The sequence below is a fragment of the Lutjanus erythropterus genome, chromosome 3 (genome assembly GCF_056507025.1).
Source record: "Lutjanus erythropterus isolate fLutEry1 chromosome 3, fLutEry1.hap2, whole genome shotgun sequence".
Lineage (NCBI taxonomy): Eukaryota > Metazoa > Chordata > Actinopteri > Lutjaniformes > Lutjanidae > Lutjanus > Lutjanus erythropterus.
Window position 1 is genome coordinate 27,439,199 of NC_139319.1, and position 16,030 is coordinate 27,455,228.

At 39.1% G+C, this 16,030-nt stretch overlaps 1 protein-coding gene across 1 annotated transcript in view; it reads left to right on the forward strand.

Moving 5' to 3' along the window:
• Window positions 1-7,521: 7,521 nt before the first annotated feature.
• Window positions 7,522-16,030, forward strand: part of LOC146330173 (neuronal membrane glycoprotein M6-a-like) — a 31,871-nt gene continuing 23,362 nt past the window's right edge. The window contains exon 1 of the mRNA XM_084715662.1: window positions 7,522-7,734. Coding sequence (XP_084571788.1) covers window positions 7,698-7,734 — 37 coding nt within the window. The 5' untranslated portion in view covers window positions 7,522-7,697. The remainder of the gene's footprint in view (window positions 7,735-16,030) is intronic.

A 16,030-nucleotide genomic window follows, 5' to 3' on the forward strand; every position in this document is an offset into this window, starting at 1 on the left:
CCATTGTTCCATCCACTGTGTCTTCAATGCAGTTGTTGAGTTTCAAAGCAAGAAAAACTATCTCTCAAACGTCTTCTTCTCTGCCGGTAATTCATAGGACCCTGTGAGAGTGATCAGCATCGAAAACGATCAATCATAAGAGGGCCAGAGCACGCCTTGGTTTCCGCCCCCAAACTGTCACAAGTGTTTGATCTGCGCGAGCAGAACTCAACCTCGAGAGCAGAGAGACAGTAGCTGCAGTCCTGCACTTGCTGTCAGAAAGTCTCTCGTATGGAGGCTGCTTGTGCTCTTGCTGTATAGTTTAATATAATAATTGAGAAATAAAGAGAAAGAAAAACAATTTGACAATAAAAACCTGTTAAAGTGATCAATTTAACCCAGTCAGATATGATCACTATTGCATGTTTAAACCAATGTCATGATTTGGTCAGTAACCCAGATGTGCAGCCATTTCCGAGAAAGTGGGATGTAAACAACAGAATGGATTATACACTGAATATTTACAATTTAAGACGATTTCAGGATGTCGAAACCATGAAAAATTTCAGGAAAACTTGTGGAATCTCTTAAATCTTACAGAAAAGGACTTGGTGAGAAGAAAAAGGTAAAACATTTTGAGAAAATGAAGTTAATAGGCAGTGTCAATCCAAATGAGCTGACTCCCCCTTTAATCATTTGTCTAATAATCTACAACGTTTTGGATCAAACAGCAATTAAAACGTCCCTTGTCAACCAATTTATTAAAGAAGCCAATTGATTAAAAACTAACCTGTAATTCTCTCAAGCTTATATGTGGTTGAACAAAATTGACTGTTTAGTGCAACAATGCTACCTTCAGTTGTTACACATGGACCTGTGGGAAGTCTTTTACAAGACTTGTGGACTCGGAGCTTTCAGACAGTTACAAGGTTATGAATACTACAAGAGGTGGGCGTTCATATGAACACAACCTTATTTGAAGGCAGCAAATAATCAAGAACAGTGGTGAGTTCATATGTATTGTCTATGGTCAGTACTGCTAACATGACGGATGATTGGTGACGTGCCATGAAAACACTCCATAAGAGATATAGATGAAAAAAATTATCATTGTGTGACTCTGCAGTGATGACAATGATTTATGATGAGCATTCCAAATCTCAATGTATTGCTTGCAATGAACCATTAAGTGGCTTTCATACAGTGTGTAGCACCAATCCTCAGTCTGGAGAAGAGCATGATTGCAGCCAAATAAATGCAAAGAAACAAAAAACCTGCTAGGACAAGGAAGTGTACATATGAATGAAAAAGAAGAATCCATATACGGTGAAAAACAAATAAATTACAGGGTCAATTGAACCACTGACCCTCACTCCGGGAGCACCAATATAATCTGTCTCCAGATTTAGACCTCTTGGTGTGAAGGTGTCACAGGGATATACTGTGTAGGTTTCTCTAGGTGAAAAGAATTTAAGGAGGATATAGTGTCAACGGACAACCTTTTCAACTCTGAAATAATAACACTAATAGAGGGACTGTACCCTGTCCATAAAATGTGGTGTGTAATTGACAGGGGGTGGTGTAAATCAGATTAGCCAAAGGTCTGTCCTTAACTAAAGGTCCATTCCAGAGACGGATCACATGCTGGTATGTTCCAGTGTTTCTTTAATATATGTGGTACTGTACAGTGAGCTAGTCTGAATTCTATGCTGTCTAAGTGGTAATGAACTGTAAAGTGGGATATAATTTTATATGCTGCTTTTAGCAACATAGATTGAGAGATATGATCTGCTTTATCTTCAGCAGAGACCAACCAGCTGTGACAATGACACTGTGCATGTTTATTTTCTTTGTCAATTTATCTGTGTTGGCATTGGAACAGACAACTTTTATGCTACGTAGGTGACTCAAAGGTATGCTTCTTTTCAGTGCTTGATGACTGTGTGCATGTGTGTGCCAGGAAGTTTCCTAGATGGTGGGGATACCGTAGCCTTTGAAAGTTACTCTGACATCCATTAAGTCCAGAGGGTTTTCACTGTGATTCATCATAAACCCTACAACACAGTATCACATGTTTAAAAAAGCGTCTTAATCATTCAGTAGCTTGGCTTTTATCATTTTCAAAGAGTCATGTAATTGCTGACAAACAATGGGAGCTCGCTATTTGTTGAATTATGTGATGATTTCATTTCTCCTTTCAAGTTGTAGAAATCTGTCCCTAATGGGTTGTGTCAAGTTGGCAAGTAGTTTGACCTTTTGCTCCATCAATTGATAGATCTATGAGTTCTAGGAACACAAAGAACTCTGGGACCTGGGAAAAAAGAGGAGATTTTCTGTGCAGGAACATTTTGAATTAATATCTCCCGATAAAGTGAAGAAATTTAACATCTGCTATTTAACTGGACATTGTTAAAAGATGTAGTTTCATTAATCAACTTATTGCGACCCATATTTATCCATCCATCCATTTTCTGTAACCGCTTATTCCTGAAGGGTCGCGGGGGGCTGGAGCCTATCCCAGCTGACATTGGGCAAGAGGCGGGAGATTGGAGGTTTTAGCAGTTTCAAATATACTGCCAGATTGGAAGAGCGCATTTGGTATGTACCACTGAAAGTGAGGCAAGTCATGTGAGACTGGCAGTGCAGCTCGAGTTGACTGCCTGAACTAGTTTGCAGGTGTTGCTACACTTATTTTAGTGCAATAAGCATATGTTCTGGGGCAAAATTATATGATTTTACAAAATGTGTCATTGGCTGTGTCTGATTTATGTTTTCTTGTTGTCCTTTGTCTTTAAATACACGGATGAGGAGTACTGCATCTAATTTCATTGTATTTTGTTATTCCAGATTCTTTTCTTTTTTTTTTCTTTTTCAGATTTCTTTGTTTCTTTTGATTTATCTTTATATTGCACAGTTACACGCTAAGTGTTCAGAATAACAGAAAACATTGTATTAAGTTAAATGGGCGATATGATAAATGTATTCATGTCAACCTAAAATAATGCAGTACCATGCACACAGGATAAATACCTTGGCCATATTTTTTATAAATAAACTCTCTCAGCTTAAAACATCAAAACTGTTAAGCTGCAGTGGAGCTTACAAAAACTGTCAATTACATTTAAATGTTGTGATAGCTTAGATCATTTTTTATTTATTTGCTGGTTTTCCCTAAGAATGTCCATGTGGGCCTGCAGGACAGGGATCCTCTAATGTTGTCCATCATCTGTCTTTTGTCAGTAGAACACTGTCTCCCTACTGTAAACAGGATGGATGTTGGCACAAATGGAAGCTTATCTGGTGCCCACTCACTTCACAAATAAAAGGTTACTGTCCCTCATCCAGCAAATCAAGGCTCTTTATGACCCTTTAAGCAAAGCATGTTCCTAAGTGAATGGAACACCAACTCCTGAGCTGAATTTCCCATAAACCCCAAATCTCAGTTTACCCAAGTGTTAAAAGAGGAGGGGACTTGTGTAGAAGTTGTTGCAGTAGATGATCCAGCCTGATCCTAGGAAGTCTTTGTTGATCAAAGATGTCAGCACATCATAGAAGAGCCCCTTTCCTGATGAAATGTTGATCTGTGTAAAGCTTGTAAGTAATGGTGTAACTGTTTACATCAGCAAGTGTAAAAATACTTGGCCTTCATGTACTGCTTGACAGCCAATCTGACCTTAGTAGAAACCATCCTCTTAATCAACCGAAATGTGCTTCTTTGGATGTTCGCTGTTCATGCAGCGGTTCCTCATCATGTCTAGGAGAGGTCTGACCCAGTGGACACAGTCATAGTCCCCTCTGTAACCTTTTTTGTCATTTTCTTCATTTTCTGACGGACTCCTTATCTGTAGATTAGCAGAAATTCCCAGGAACAGGTTGCCGGGCATAACAGTGGAGGGGAAGGTCACATGGTTACTTGTTTTTCCAATTTTGATATTCCAAATGCACAGAGCTTCTGGAACAGCAAGTTCTTGATGTTGTCTGAGATGAGACTAAACTAGAGGTCTTTGGCCATAGAGACGTTGCTTATGTTTGGAGAAAGACGGGAGAGGCGTATAACCCAAAGAACACTGTCCCCACAGTGAAACATGGTGGTGGGAGTATTATGCTGTGGAGATGCTTCAGTGTGTCTGGAACTGGGAATCTTGTCAAGGTGGAAGGAATCATGAAGAAAGAAGGATATGTGAAGATACTGAAAGAAAACTTTAAGCAGTCAGCAGCAAAACTGGGTCTGGGTCGTCACTTGGGTCCATGGTCCATGTCAGAAGACCATCAAATCTGGAGGAACTTGACAGATTCACCAAAGAAGAATGGGCTGGGATTCCTCAGGAGATGTGTCTGACACTTGATGAAAACTACGACAAATCACTGCAGGCTGTTATCCAGCAAAAAGGACACACAATTGACTATTAGTGTCAAGGGAGGTAATAATTTTGACCCTGGTAGTTTTGGGTTTTTGTGAAATAATTTTGTTTTTGTGTGCAAAGTAAAATAATGTAAGCATCCAAAACAAAACTAGGATGTTTGGAAAAGCTGTGTTAAAATTAGTTGCCACTTGGCAAATACTTAAAAAAAAAAAAAAAATCATAAATTGGCTAACAATTTCGTCCTCATCTTAATGTCAACAAAGTCCCCTGGGAACAAATATCTCTACAGCGAAGTGTGACACATATCTTGGTAGCATCTTGTTTAATGTGTGCAGGAAGAAGCACTCTATCACAACTAACCAAGCAAAGGTCTTTCCATTTTTGTCAGTAACAATTGAGAAAATCCAAATGTCTGACTTTGCCTTGCTTTGTTAAAGTTAAAGTTAAAACCACACAATCCCATGAGATTTGCGTTCACAGGATCATTGCAGTCCCTTGATGAAATGAATGAATGATCAAACAAATATGGGACTTTCACCCAAGAGACCAGGGTTCATATCCTGTGTGAAACCAAAAGTCAAGGTTGATTTCTTTAAAGTTTTCAGGCAAGTTATGTCATGTGACTTGCATGACTTTCATAATACAGTGCACATATTATAACCTAAACCATATTTTTATGTCATGTGAGCTACTTTGAAAGGATCTGGAGCCTCTGCAGCTGGCACATCACAAGGCTGATCTCCCCTGAGGTTGTTGTAATTGACACAATCCATGTTCAGTGCCATGTAGCACAGGCGAATGAAATCAGCACCTTCACATGTGTACATCCAGTTAGCAGGTGTGCATTCTCAATTCATGGCTTTCCATTGTCTCTGTTTGTTCTCCAATATCCTGGATTAGGCTGTGATGGGATAAAGGACCAATCAGCCAACCAAGTGGCGTGGTTAAACAGAAAGCAGACATGGTGATTTCAGTATTTCTTTTGTACAGACCACCTAACAGCACTCTGACCAGAGCTTCACCTGTGACTGGTGGTGCTGTATCCAGTGTCTGGGATAGAGGTAAAGCCATCTATATGCAACCTCTACAGGTTATCTCAGATCCAGTGATGGAGTTGGGGAGGTATTCTCTCCAACTAGCACCTAAATGAGGTGGTACACCAAGGAACCGTCTGTGGCGGGTGAGGCTACTCATTGTACTTGTGCCCCAGCTTGCATTCAAGCTGAAGTTCAGTGGTGACAGAGGGTGGCTATTGGATATCTCTTTAAGTGCCAGTTTGATCTGAAATGCCTTCTGTGAAGCATGCCACTCCTTCCCTGGACCTGGACACCTCAGTTAGTGTGTCCAGTAAGAAGTCCAGCATGCTGCTGAGGACTGACAGTGGACCCTCACCTGACATTATGTCATTCAATAGCTTAATGAGGGCATGCCCCTCCAGAGTTGAAGGTAGTTAAGGCCTCAAGATCAAAATGGGCTGAGGGGTCAGAGAACGTTGGGGTTTTGCTGTCAAAAGCAGGGCCTGCTGGATGCGGCATCCCAACTGACAGGCACATCTGTTCTTCAGGTCCCTTGTGTGCCTTAGGGAGCTTCCTGTTACCTGAGGCATCCTGTCATGCCAGATATTTGCATGATACAGATACTGATATGACAGGCTGAGTACCAATTGAAGAATCAAGTTTACAGCTCTAGATAGGATTTCTTAAGTTAAGAAAAGACATGAGGTCTATGATAGGATAGGACACAACCACACGTTTAGGAATTGATTCTGTAATAGGAAGATAGGATATATCCTGTCTTGCAAATTTGAGTTAAGATAAGACAAGCATTTAATACATTTTTCTGAAATAAGGCCCCTGGTCAATAAGTCTAATATTCATTCTTCTTTTTGATGTCTTTTGGACTCTATGCAGAAACTCCCAGGGAAAATAAATTATTGAGTGTCCTCAACTCTCTTAACTAGCTAGTAGCTAGTGAGTACTGTTTGTTTACAAGTTATGTTATAAAGACAACATTGTCCTTAATCATACTGTGTTATCCATGTTAGCAAACAATTGCCTAGTTACAGAATCAGAATCAGAATCAGAAATACTTTATTGACCCCCAGATGGAAATTGTGGTGCTCCTTACAAGAAGAGAAAGATATGTCTGTACACAAACCATCAGATATAGAGCAGTATTAGTATTTATTTGTATGAGTTGTATTTCTGGCCGAAAAGTCCACTAGTCATTGTTCTTTTATCCATCTTTTGGTCTCCACCAACTTCTAATCAAAAAGATGTGTCTCTTTAGTTGCTATGTGCCGTTATGTTCATCAGCTTTGCTAACTTTAGCCACTGTTTAGTGGCTGGTAGGAGGCATATGATGAGCATTTTCCACCTATTCTCTTAGATGTCTGCTGCTGAAAACATGAATGATGAGAAATTGATGATGAAAAATTAAGTTGTTGCTTCTTGTTGTTGCTGTAGGACAATTCTAGACATCAATATAATATTTGGAAAAATTTTCTAACTCAGTTATTGTTGTTTTGCCTTGCTTAGAATTTCGAATAATCAGTCAACTCAGAAGAGCATACCTATATTTTCACATTTGATGTTTAATTTTTAGTGTAAAATTAAATTAAACAGTGGCACTAAAAAGACTTACATTTAAGTTGCTGATACATGAATCCTGGTTTAACATGGCAGAGGTTTCTGTCTCTCATAAAGTATTGTTGTGTGAAGTTGAGGCATCTCCAGCTTATAACACGGTTTCATTATGCACCTTTCTATTATAGTACACATCATTTTAAATCTTTGTCATTTCATTATGTAGAGCTGCCATCTTTGTTGGTGTTTTCCAATGTGTTTTGCTCAGACAAGTCTTGTAATTGAAGGGTGTTTTTATGGCGTTCTGTCGAATCTATGTATGTCTATGTTTGTGCATCTAAAATCTTGTCAGAGTGAACAGTGAACATCAATCTTTTTTTACTGTGTGTATGTGGCATTTCATTTTATTGTGTATCTAATAACATTTTAAAAATAGGTTTATATCAAGAAAATCTTATTGTATTTTGGTTTTCTATTTTTTAATACATATGTTATTTAAAGAATTATCTTTATAGAAAGCTAAAGCTATAGATAGATACAGAGATAGGATGCTAGAGGAGCCCAGATAGGCAGAGTGAAGAGAAAGAGAGAGAGCAGTGTTGAAACAGGGACTTCCCTGAGCCTCCATCATCTGCAGGGAGGGAAAAAAAACACTCACACACACACAGCCTCCCACATACACACACACACGCACACTGTGCTGAGAGCTAGCAAGGGGCTTTAAACAGCTTCACATTAAATAGAGACAAAGGGACTGTAACCTGCCACAATGGAGGAAAACATGGATGAATCGCAAAGCCAGAAAGGTAGGACAGAACAGCAATTTGTTAATTTTTTATCTTTCATCAGCTGTGCCATTCTGCCATTGTTCTTTTCATCCATCCCTCTCGGTGTCATGGGATTCCTTTGTGTGTGTTGTGAGCAGAGAGAAAGAAGACAGCATACATGTCCTGCAGAAAAATGCAAAGCATAGATTCTTGTCTGTATGTTTAATTTGCAGTTTCTTGTCACAATTCACATAAACCATTTCCCTCATTGTTTTTTTCCCAGCAGAAATGTAAAGATAGGCTGTGAATTTTAATCATGCCATCTATATGTCTGCTTGCGATAACACCACGGATTATGCAACTCTATTTTGTGGGGTGTTTTGATGAATGGATGCATAAATGAGCAGATTGTTTGGGTTGAGGATGAGAGGAGATGGCAGACACTGGAGTGTTGGTGTTGTTTGGGAGGCTGGATGGACAGATGGATGGACAGATGCATGGATGGATGGATGGATGGAGGAGGTGGGAGTGGCAGGGGGGGAGGAAAGGGGTAGAAGAGGGTGATAGAAGGAGGGAGCGTGGGGCAAAACCTTGCAATAAAGCCTAAAAATCAGAGGGAGGAGGGATAAGTGGAGCAGTGATTGATGCCTCCATTGGGATTTTCTTTGTTAGCCTCCATTGTTGATGCTTCACGCTTGTCTGAACGCCTTTTCCTCTCCTCTCTCCCTCGCTCTCAGCCTGTCTCCCTTTTTTTCTGCTGTCTGTGTCGCTCCCTAGCCTTTCCCTCCATTTTCTTTATATCTCTCTATCACTAGTCCTCTCCCTTTATGTATTTTTCCTCAGTCTTTCTAAGTCAGTGATTTTCAAACTGAATTTTCTGGGTCCATCTGTCTGTCTCTTTGCCTCTGCAGGTGTCTGTCTCCTGTTTCTCTCCGTCTTTTTCTGTCTCTCCCTCCCTAACCCTCTATTTTGACTCATCTCTCACTCACCTCCATCTCACTCTCTCAGTTCCCTCCCTCTATTCCTCCCTCATTCCAAGCCTTTTTTGCCATTTCTCTTCCTCCATCCATTTTTTGCACATTTCTAATCTTGCACATTCTGTTTCAATCAAAGGTAACCTCTTGCTGTATGTTTGTTTTTTGGCACACAGCATATGTTTTTTAATGCATCCTCCCATATTATTGTTGTTGTTGTCGGCGATGAAAATGGGCGTGTCCATTTTCTTCATCGCACCTTCAGTCTGAAATCAGACAGAAGCAGTGCTGCATTCGCAGATTAAGAAATGGAAACGACGATGGAGGTGTTTTTCCCAGAAAATGAAAGATTATTTGCATTAACCACCGTATTAACGTTTATTAACACTGTATCTATGGTAACACCGTTATGGAATTGTCTCCTGTTGTGTGATAGGAGGATTCATGTGTTTTTTCTGGAAGGAACATGTTTTAGCCAATCAGAAAGCCGAATGAGGAGGCATGATGTTTCAAACAAACATGATTTTTCATTCCTGCCACTTTTTCTTTTTTTCTTGTAGCCATCACCCCCACTCCTTCTGTTCAGCCATTCAACTAGTTCCCATCCCACATCCGTGTCATTCTTTCCATCTTCATTGCTTTCTTTATACATCCTTGTTTAATTTAACTGTCACTGGCGTACCCGTCTCTCTCTCTTCATCTAGTTTTAATAAATGGGTACACAGCTAATAAAATACAGGTGTGTGTGGGATGAAATATGGCAGCACAGGTGAGAGTGAGAGACGAAGGAAAATGCGAATCTAGAAGATTAGCAGGGAAAGCGAATGATGCAGAGCCACTATTAAAGACAAGAAAAGAGAAACAGCTCTGTATGACGTGCACGGACTTCATTTTGAAGTGATAAATTACCTTTAATTTTCATAGTGAATGTACTGGAGATAATCAATCACATTTTTAATGCTTTGATGGATTGTCAGTTTGTTTGTGTTTCAGAGGTCTTAAATCAGTTTAATTCAACGTTGAACTGTTGAATTCTGTTTCACTTGACTGAGCAAATTTCTGCACTTCTGATAATGTTTACTTTTTAGAATAACTGGCTGTTTCTTTACTTATTTTGCTAAATTTGGCTGAACAGATGACTGATGGTGTGTTGCTAGTTAATATCATTAACAATAAACAATTAAATTGCAAACAATAGGAAAATGCAATGGGTTAAATAGTCAATTACCAAAAAACACCCAAGTAAAAATACCGGTATAATTTTAAGTGTACAGTATATTTAGAGTATTTTCACCATTTACTTTGCCATCAGACAACATTATCTGAAGCAAAAGATGCTGTTGTGACACTTTCTCAGTCAACCAGCCTCCATTGTCAAAATTGCAAATTTTACTTTGCAAAACATGGAAGTTGCTGGTGTGCCACTGGCTTCAGTGAATCCAAACTAACCTTTTATAACACCAAAAATGTTTCACTGTTGTACCCATCCACAGCAGTACATTGCGTAGCTTCCATGCTGGTAGTCCTTTTTGCTTCTAAAACTCTACTGTAACTTGACATTCATTGGCAGACCTTTAATTGTGCCAATTTAACAAAATGTAAAAAAAAAAAAAAAAAAGGCTTAAACCGGAACACCAGTGCCTACCTGAAGCTGTCATTCTAGTCCATTTGATGGCCTTTTATGGGATCTTGCTCTTTTGATAGTTTTTTTTCTGTTGTCATATTGATTTCCAAATATTCCTACATGTTGGTGTTAGTATGTCTACATTGATCAGATCATCACACAGTGTCAAACTTCACAGATTGTTTTTTAAAAAAGTAGAGGGACCACAGGCTTTACATAGTCTCTGTGACATCTGAAGAGCCATCATGAAGCTGACTGTGGTGGTTTGTAACTTCAAGCCTTAATATAATTTAAAAGGGTGAGACAGATAAAAATATAGTCCCTGTACAATTGTCCTGAGTGGGGAAATTAGCTATAGAGACCAAAATTATTTTTGTGCCAAGGTATAAACATGTTTATTTCTGCTGTAAAGTTGGGCATTTTAGTATGGGGGTCAATGGGGATTGCCTCGCTTTTGGAGCCAGCCTCAAGTGGCTATTTGAGGAACTGCAGTTTGTGGCACTTCTATACTCATTTTACCCCCAAGATGCCACCTAAGAAGCAGCTTTCCATGTAAAAAAAAAAAAAAAAAAAATACCTCGGTTATCCACTTTAAAACACATGGGCATCACACCAGATGGGATTTACATTTTAGGAGGATCAGCATGTTTGCCATAACAGTAGGTAATTAATAATGTGGTGGGGGGTGAAATATTAACTCAACTTTATTTATAACACTTTAACACAACACAGTTGATCCAAAGTGCTTTACAGCACAGAGTGGATATACAGAATACAAGCAGGAAACAAACACAAGAGAAGAAAGAATAGGGTTAAGATAATAATAATAATACTCCCTCCAAGTCATGAATATTAAAATCACTTCACATTCCCCAGAGAAATAAATCCAGACCAAATGGGGCTTTAGTCTAAGTTACACCTCTCGGAATACAAATATTGATGGAATTCCATCAGGATCAAAGGGAACTTGGTCTCAAAACCCATCATCAGCTACATCACGTTATGTAAGAGTGTCTGATGTGTGTTATTTAATTTATCCTGTTAGTGTTTGCAGCAGTAACAAACCCAGGGATCAGAAAACTTTCATATTCTCTAAACTGACCTGAAAGTGTGAAAGATGTGAAAGAGAAAGTGTGACAGAGACCCACTCAGAGGGTTTAATCTGTTTTTCCTGTAGCTAGTCATCCTGCTGATGACTTAACACTGCTTTTAGAGATTTGTGGTGCTGAAATGGATATTGCAGGTCCTTTATCTAAATATGAAGCATCTGTTCATTTGTAATGTTGGGGTGAATCTCAAGTTCTTTATCTATCTCTTGTAATTTAATTGGTCTCAAATTATTTGCAGTTAATACACAGAGTGTTAATCTGTAGTATAAAATCAGCAAGGTTAGTTAGTTTGCTGTAGTTGTTGATATGAGAGATAATTGTATGATTGCGTATTTTTATGTGAAACTGTCTTCACTGCCAAAATCATTTGGACAGTAGCCGAAGTACTGACCTCAGAGTACTTATAACTGCTACAATTTTATTGATATTTGCCCCTAGATGTCTCAAATGAACTGATAAATGATGATTTCACTCCTCCCACACCAATCATTTAGCATGCATAATAAAGCAGTGGAGCAGAACTATTATAGACAGCCTCTTCTCTGTTTGCAGGAAGACTCAGTCGACACAGGTGAACACAGACGTCACCACTCACTTGATATACTGTATGCTGAATATTACAAAGAAATCTCTTTAACTTGGCATTACACTGGACTGGTCACCTGACCATAAACGTTTCATTACTGCTCACCATTTATTGATGCATGTGAAGAATGTATTTGTTCTCAGGAGAGACAAGTGAACGAAGTAAAGCTAGTTGTTATTATAGAAATGATATGTGATAAACAATCTTGACAGAAACTCTTTGGCATTAGGACTCTATAGGGAGATTACATAAACAAGGGGCTCCTGCCCTGAGCAGCAACAAGATAAATCCATCCATGGAGTCCAGACACTGGTGGTAACAGATGACTCTGCCATTGAGGCTGATGAAATGATAAAATGATGAAATGAAGAAGCTGATAAATCTGCGTAGACCAGGCGGTGATGGGATGGTGGAGGAGCACAAATACCAGCAGCAGGAAGGACTAAAGGCAGAAAGAGAGACATATTTAAAAAGACAAGCAGCAAGATGATGGGTTAACAATGAAGGTGTGTTGCTGAGCTATTGAATAGAAGTGACCGGCTGGTTACACAATTGACAACCGCAGAACATGACAGCAGGAAGAGTGAGCATGCATGAGAGAAGTGACTGGCAGAAAGGTAAGAAGAATAAACTACAGACCCTAACATGCTAAAGTACAATCCTCTGGACTGAATTTCTGCTAAAGCTTTATTTGACCTATCACTTTGACAGTTGATGGTCTCCATTAATTTTTGCACAATATGAAAATCAATTAGACTCCTGAAACTTGCTTGAATATTGGAATCCATCACGACAAATGTGTTGAAGACAGTGGAACTTTGACTGTGAAGAATCTGCTAATTGATTTTCATACCGCAAAGAAATGAGTGGAAGCCAATGGCTGAAGAAACAAAGACAAATAATGTAAACCATTTAAGGCGGTATTACAGGCTACTTTCTGCTTCTGCAAGTGCATGAGAGTCTGCTAGGGTCCATGTAAAATTCATCATCAGATGTTGTACTCACGCTTTGTGTGGACATCTGCATACCCCCAGTTTGTCCACATGGCCACTACAGATACCAAGGACATGGACTCCAGATATTAGCATAAACAGAACTGTAAAGTGTTTGTGGTGTCCACAGCTGTCTGTGTACACAACAGTTTGGGCCTTTAGAGGGTTTGATTGGCAGAATATAGCAGAAACAGAAGGCCACCTTGTTGCACCGCCATGTTTCTACAGTAGCCCAGAACGAGCATTCCAACCACTGGCTCTACATACGGCATGTCGCATTTTTTGCGGGTTTCGCAGACACAGTAGTTTCTCCTACAAGAAAGGGAGGGTGATGTGAAGTGGTTGCAGTCTGCAAGCTCACTGCTTGGTGCCACTAAATCCTACACACTGGTCCTTTAACATGGATACAGGATAGCAACGATGTAAGATTGTACTGTAAGATGGATAGCAGTGATGTAAAATTTTTGAGAGAATTGATTCAAGGAACCCCAAAAAAGCTCTGTAAACCTTATTCATCCAATACTCTACTTGACACATATTTTCAAATTATGTATAATAGTTACATCTAATTCTCATAATAATGCTGTTGATTTGTGAGTTATTGTATATTTTCACGCTTGCAAAATTATGATTAGGTCTTATATGCGAATAAGTGGCTGCAAAAAATGTTCCCATCCTCTTAAATAGATTTAACAACACAAACACCATAAAGTGTGTTTGCATTAATAGTAACTTCTGAAAGTCTTCATCATTTAATAGCCAAAACAGATTAGGCCCTGTCACACGGCTCCCCTGGTCCCCAGTTGTCCTCTTAAGCACTTACAGCTGGGGAGAAAAATGTCATTATATGCAAATAAGTTCCCACTTTAAATATTTTTTCTCTAAATAGAACAAATGAGAAGCCAGGCTGACAAGATCATTGGTGCTGGCAATAAAATAATAGTTCCTCATACTTGAGCCCCTTGTTTTATGTATTAAAGGGACAGTTCACCCCCAAAGCAAAAATACTTATTTTTCCACCTATCTGTAGTACTATTTATCCATATCTAGATAGTTTTGGTGTGAGCTGTTCAGTTCTGGAAATGTTGACTGTAGAAACGTCTGCCTTCTCTCCAGTATAATGGAACTAAATGGTACACGTCTTGTGGTGCTTAGAGCAACAAAAATACATTTGAAAAATTCAACAGCTATGTCTCTTTCCAGAAATCATGACCCACTTGCCCAAGATAATCCACAGACCTTGTAGGAACTACTTTCTTTCTACCGAACTACACCCACCATGCAGAAGAAAGTGTGCATCTGCTCACAGATGAGAGGCTCATGCTCGTGACAGCACGGGATGTAAACATTAAGAGCCTCCTCCTCCACTCACCTGTAATATTAGCACCACTGAGCTAACTAGCGCAGTGATAAGGTTGACGGGTGTAGTTGAGTAGAGAGAAAATAATTCCTTCCCAGAGTTTTTGTCAGATGTATTTTTTTTTTTTTTAACATTTTGGGCTCGACAAGCCAAGTGTTGTTTTTATTATGAGGGTGAACTGTTCCTTTAAAGTCAGGTGACCCTACTTGACAAGACTGATGACAATCCTCACTTGTTATATCTTCACAGGACTTGAGTAGTTGCCTTCAGTGGAGGGTCTGAATATGCCCATGGACGTATATCATTTAGGCCTCACTTATGATACCAGTTATCTACACGAGTTACCAAAGTAACTCTCACAGATAACTAATAGCATGTCATTTTTAATTTTTCAGTTTTTACTGGGATATTTTGACAGAGGGAGAGGGAGGGCAGAACATTACCAAAACAACAACAGTCAAAATACTCCAAGACCCAGATAAATAAACACAAAACTACAGTAAGTAACCTGCCGCAGTCTGTCTGCTGCATTTGTTTGATCTGTTTTTCATGAGTTTATTGAGTAGCACTCAGTTCTTTAGAGACTATCTCTTCTTTTGTCCAAACAAGGTGCACATCACAACTTGTGCTACTTATTACAGTTAAATTTAGTTCAGTCAAACAGGAGACACAGACCACATCTCTTCATGTTTATTCAAAGAGTTTTCCTAGGAAAGACCTGCTTGTTGCTGGGTGTTTCACTGAGGAAATGCAGAAGTTTTAAAGAATAGGCTAGTGATGGACTCCAAATAAACATTAATTGTCTAACAATTATGAAACATGATGACTGCTTTTCAAGAAAAAGTAACAAGGGGATATTGGTATGTATTTGGCTTGCAGATGCCTTATATGACCACTGCCTAAAACTGCAAAAGAGGCAATAATTAAATGCCTGGGACAATTTGAAAAATGAATTTCCACTTTAATTTAGAGGTCAATGGGGAAATTGACAGGACTCATACAGCTGAAAGTGAAGCATGTGTATGTGGTTCATATCCATTTCATTATTATGGCCACTAATAGAAAGGAACTTAATGGACAGATGGATAAGTCAATACAAATTGACTTAGCAAGCCCACAGCTGGAGAGAGAGAGAGAGGAGAGGGCAGGAGAGGAGGGGGTAAACAGATACTGGAGAAACAGATTCCTCTCTTTAAGGTAATTTCATTACCCTCCATTGACACAATAAAATAAAACTGGTTTAACACAAGGTCTGTTCTGCTGCCTGTGAGTGTATCACATTTACACACTGTGAGAGGCTGGATAACTGGGCTGTGTTCTGACCCATGGTGGGTGGAAGAGGTTTTAACTGTAAACCTGATTGCAGTTTATTATTACTTCGCTATTGGTTGGGTTGTCCAACCAACTCTTTGATCCAGATATCACCAGTTTCTGGGCAGACTGCCATGAAATTTGTTGTATCAACGCTGGCAGAAAATTTTCACTTCTACATAAGAAATATCAAAATATTTAAAGGTCCAGTGTGTGTAAGATTCAGGGGGATTTATTGGCAGGATATTACAGAACTGGAATATAATATTCGTAAATATGTCTTTATTATGTCTTATTATGTCTTTACTATATCTTGTGTCTTTATAACTTGAAAATCAGAATCATATTTTTGTTACCTTAGAATGAGCCCTTTATATCT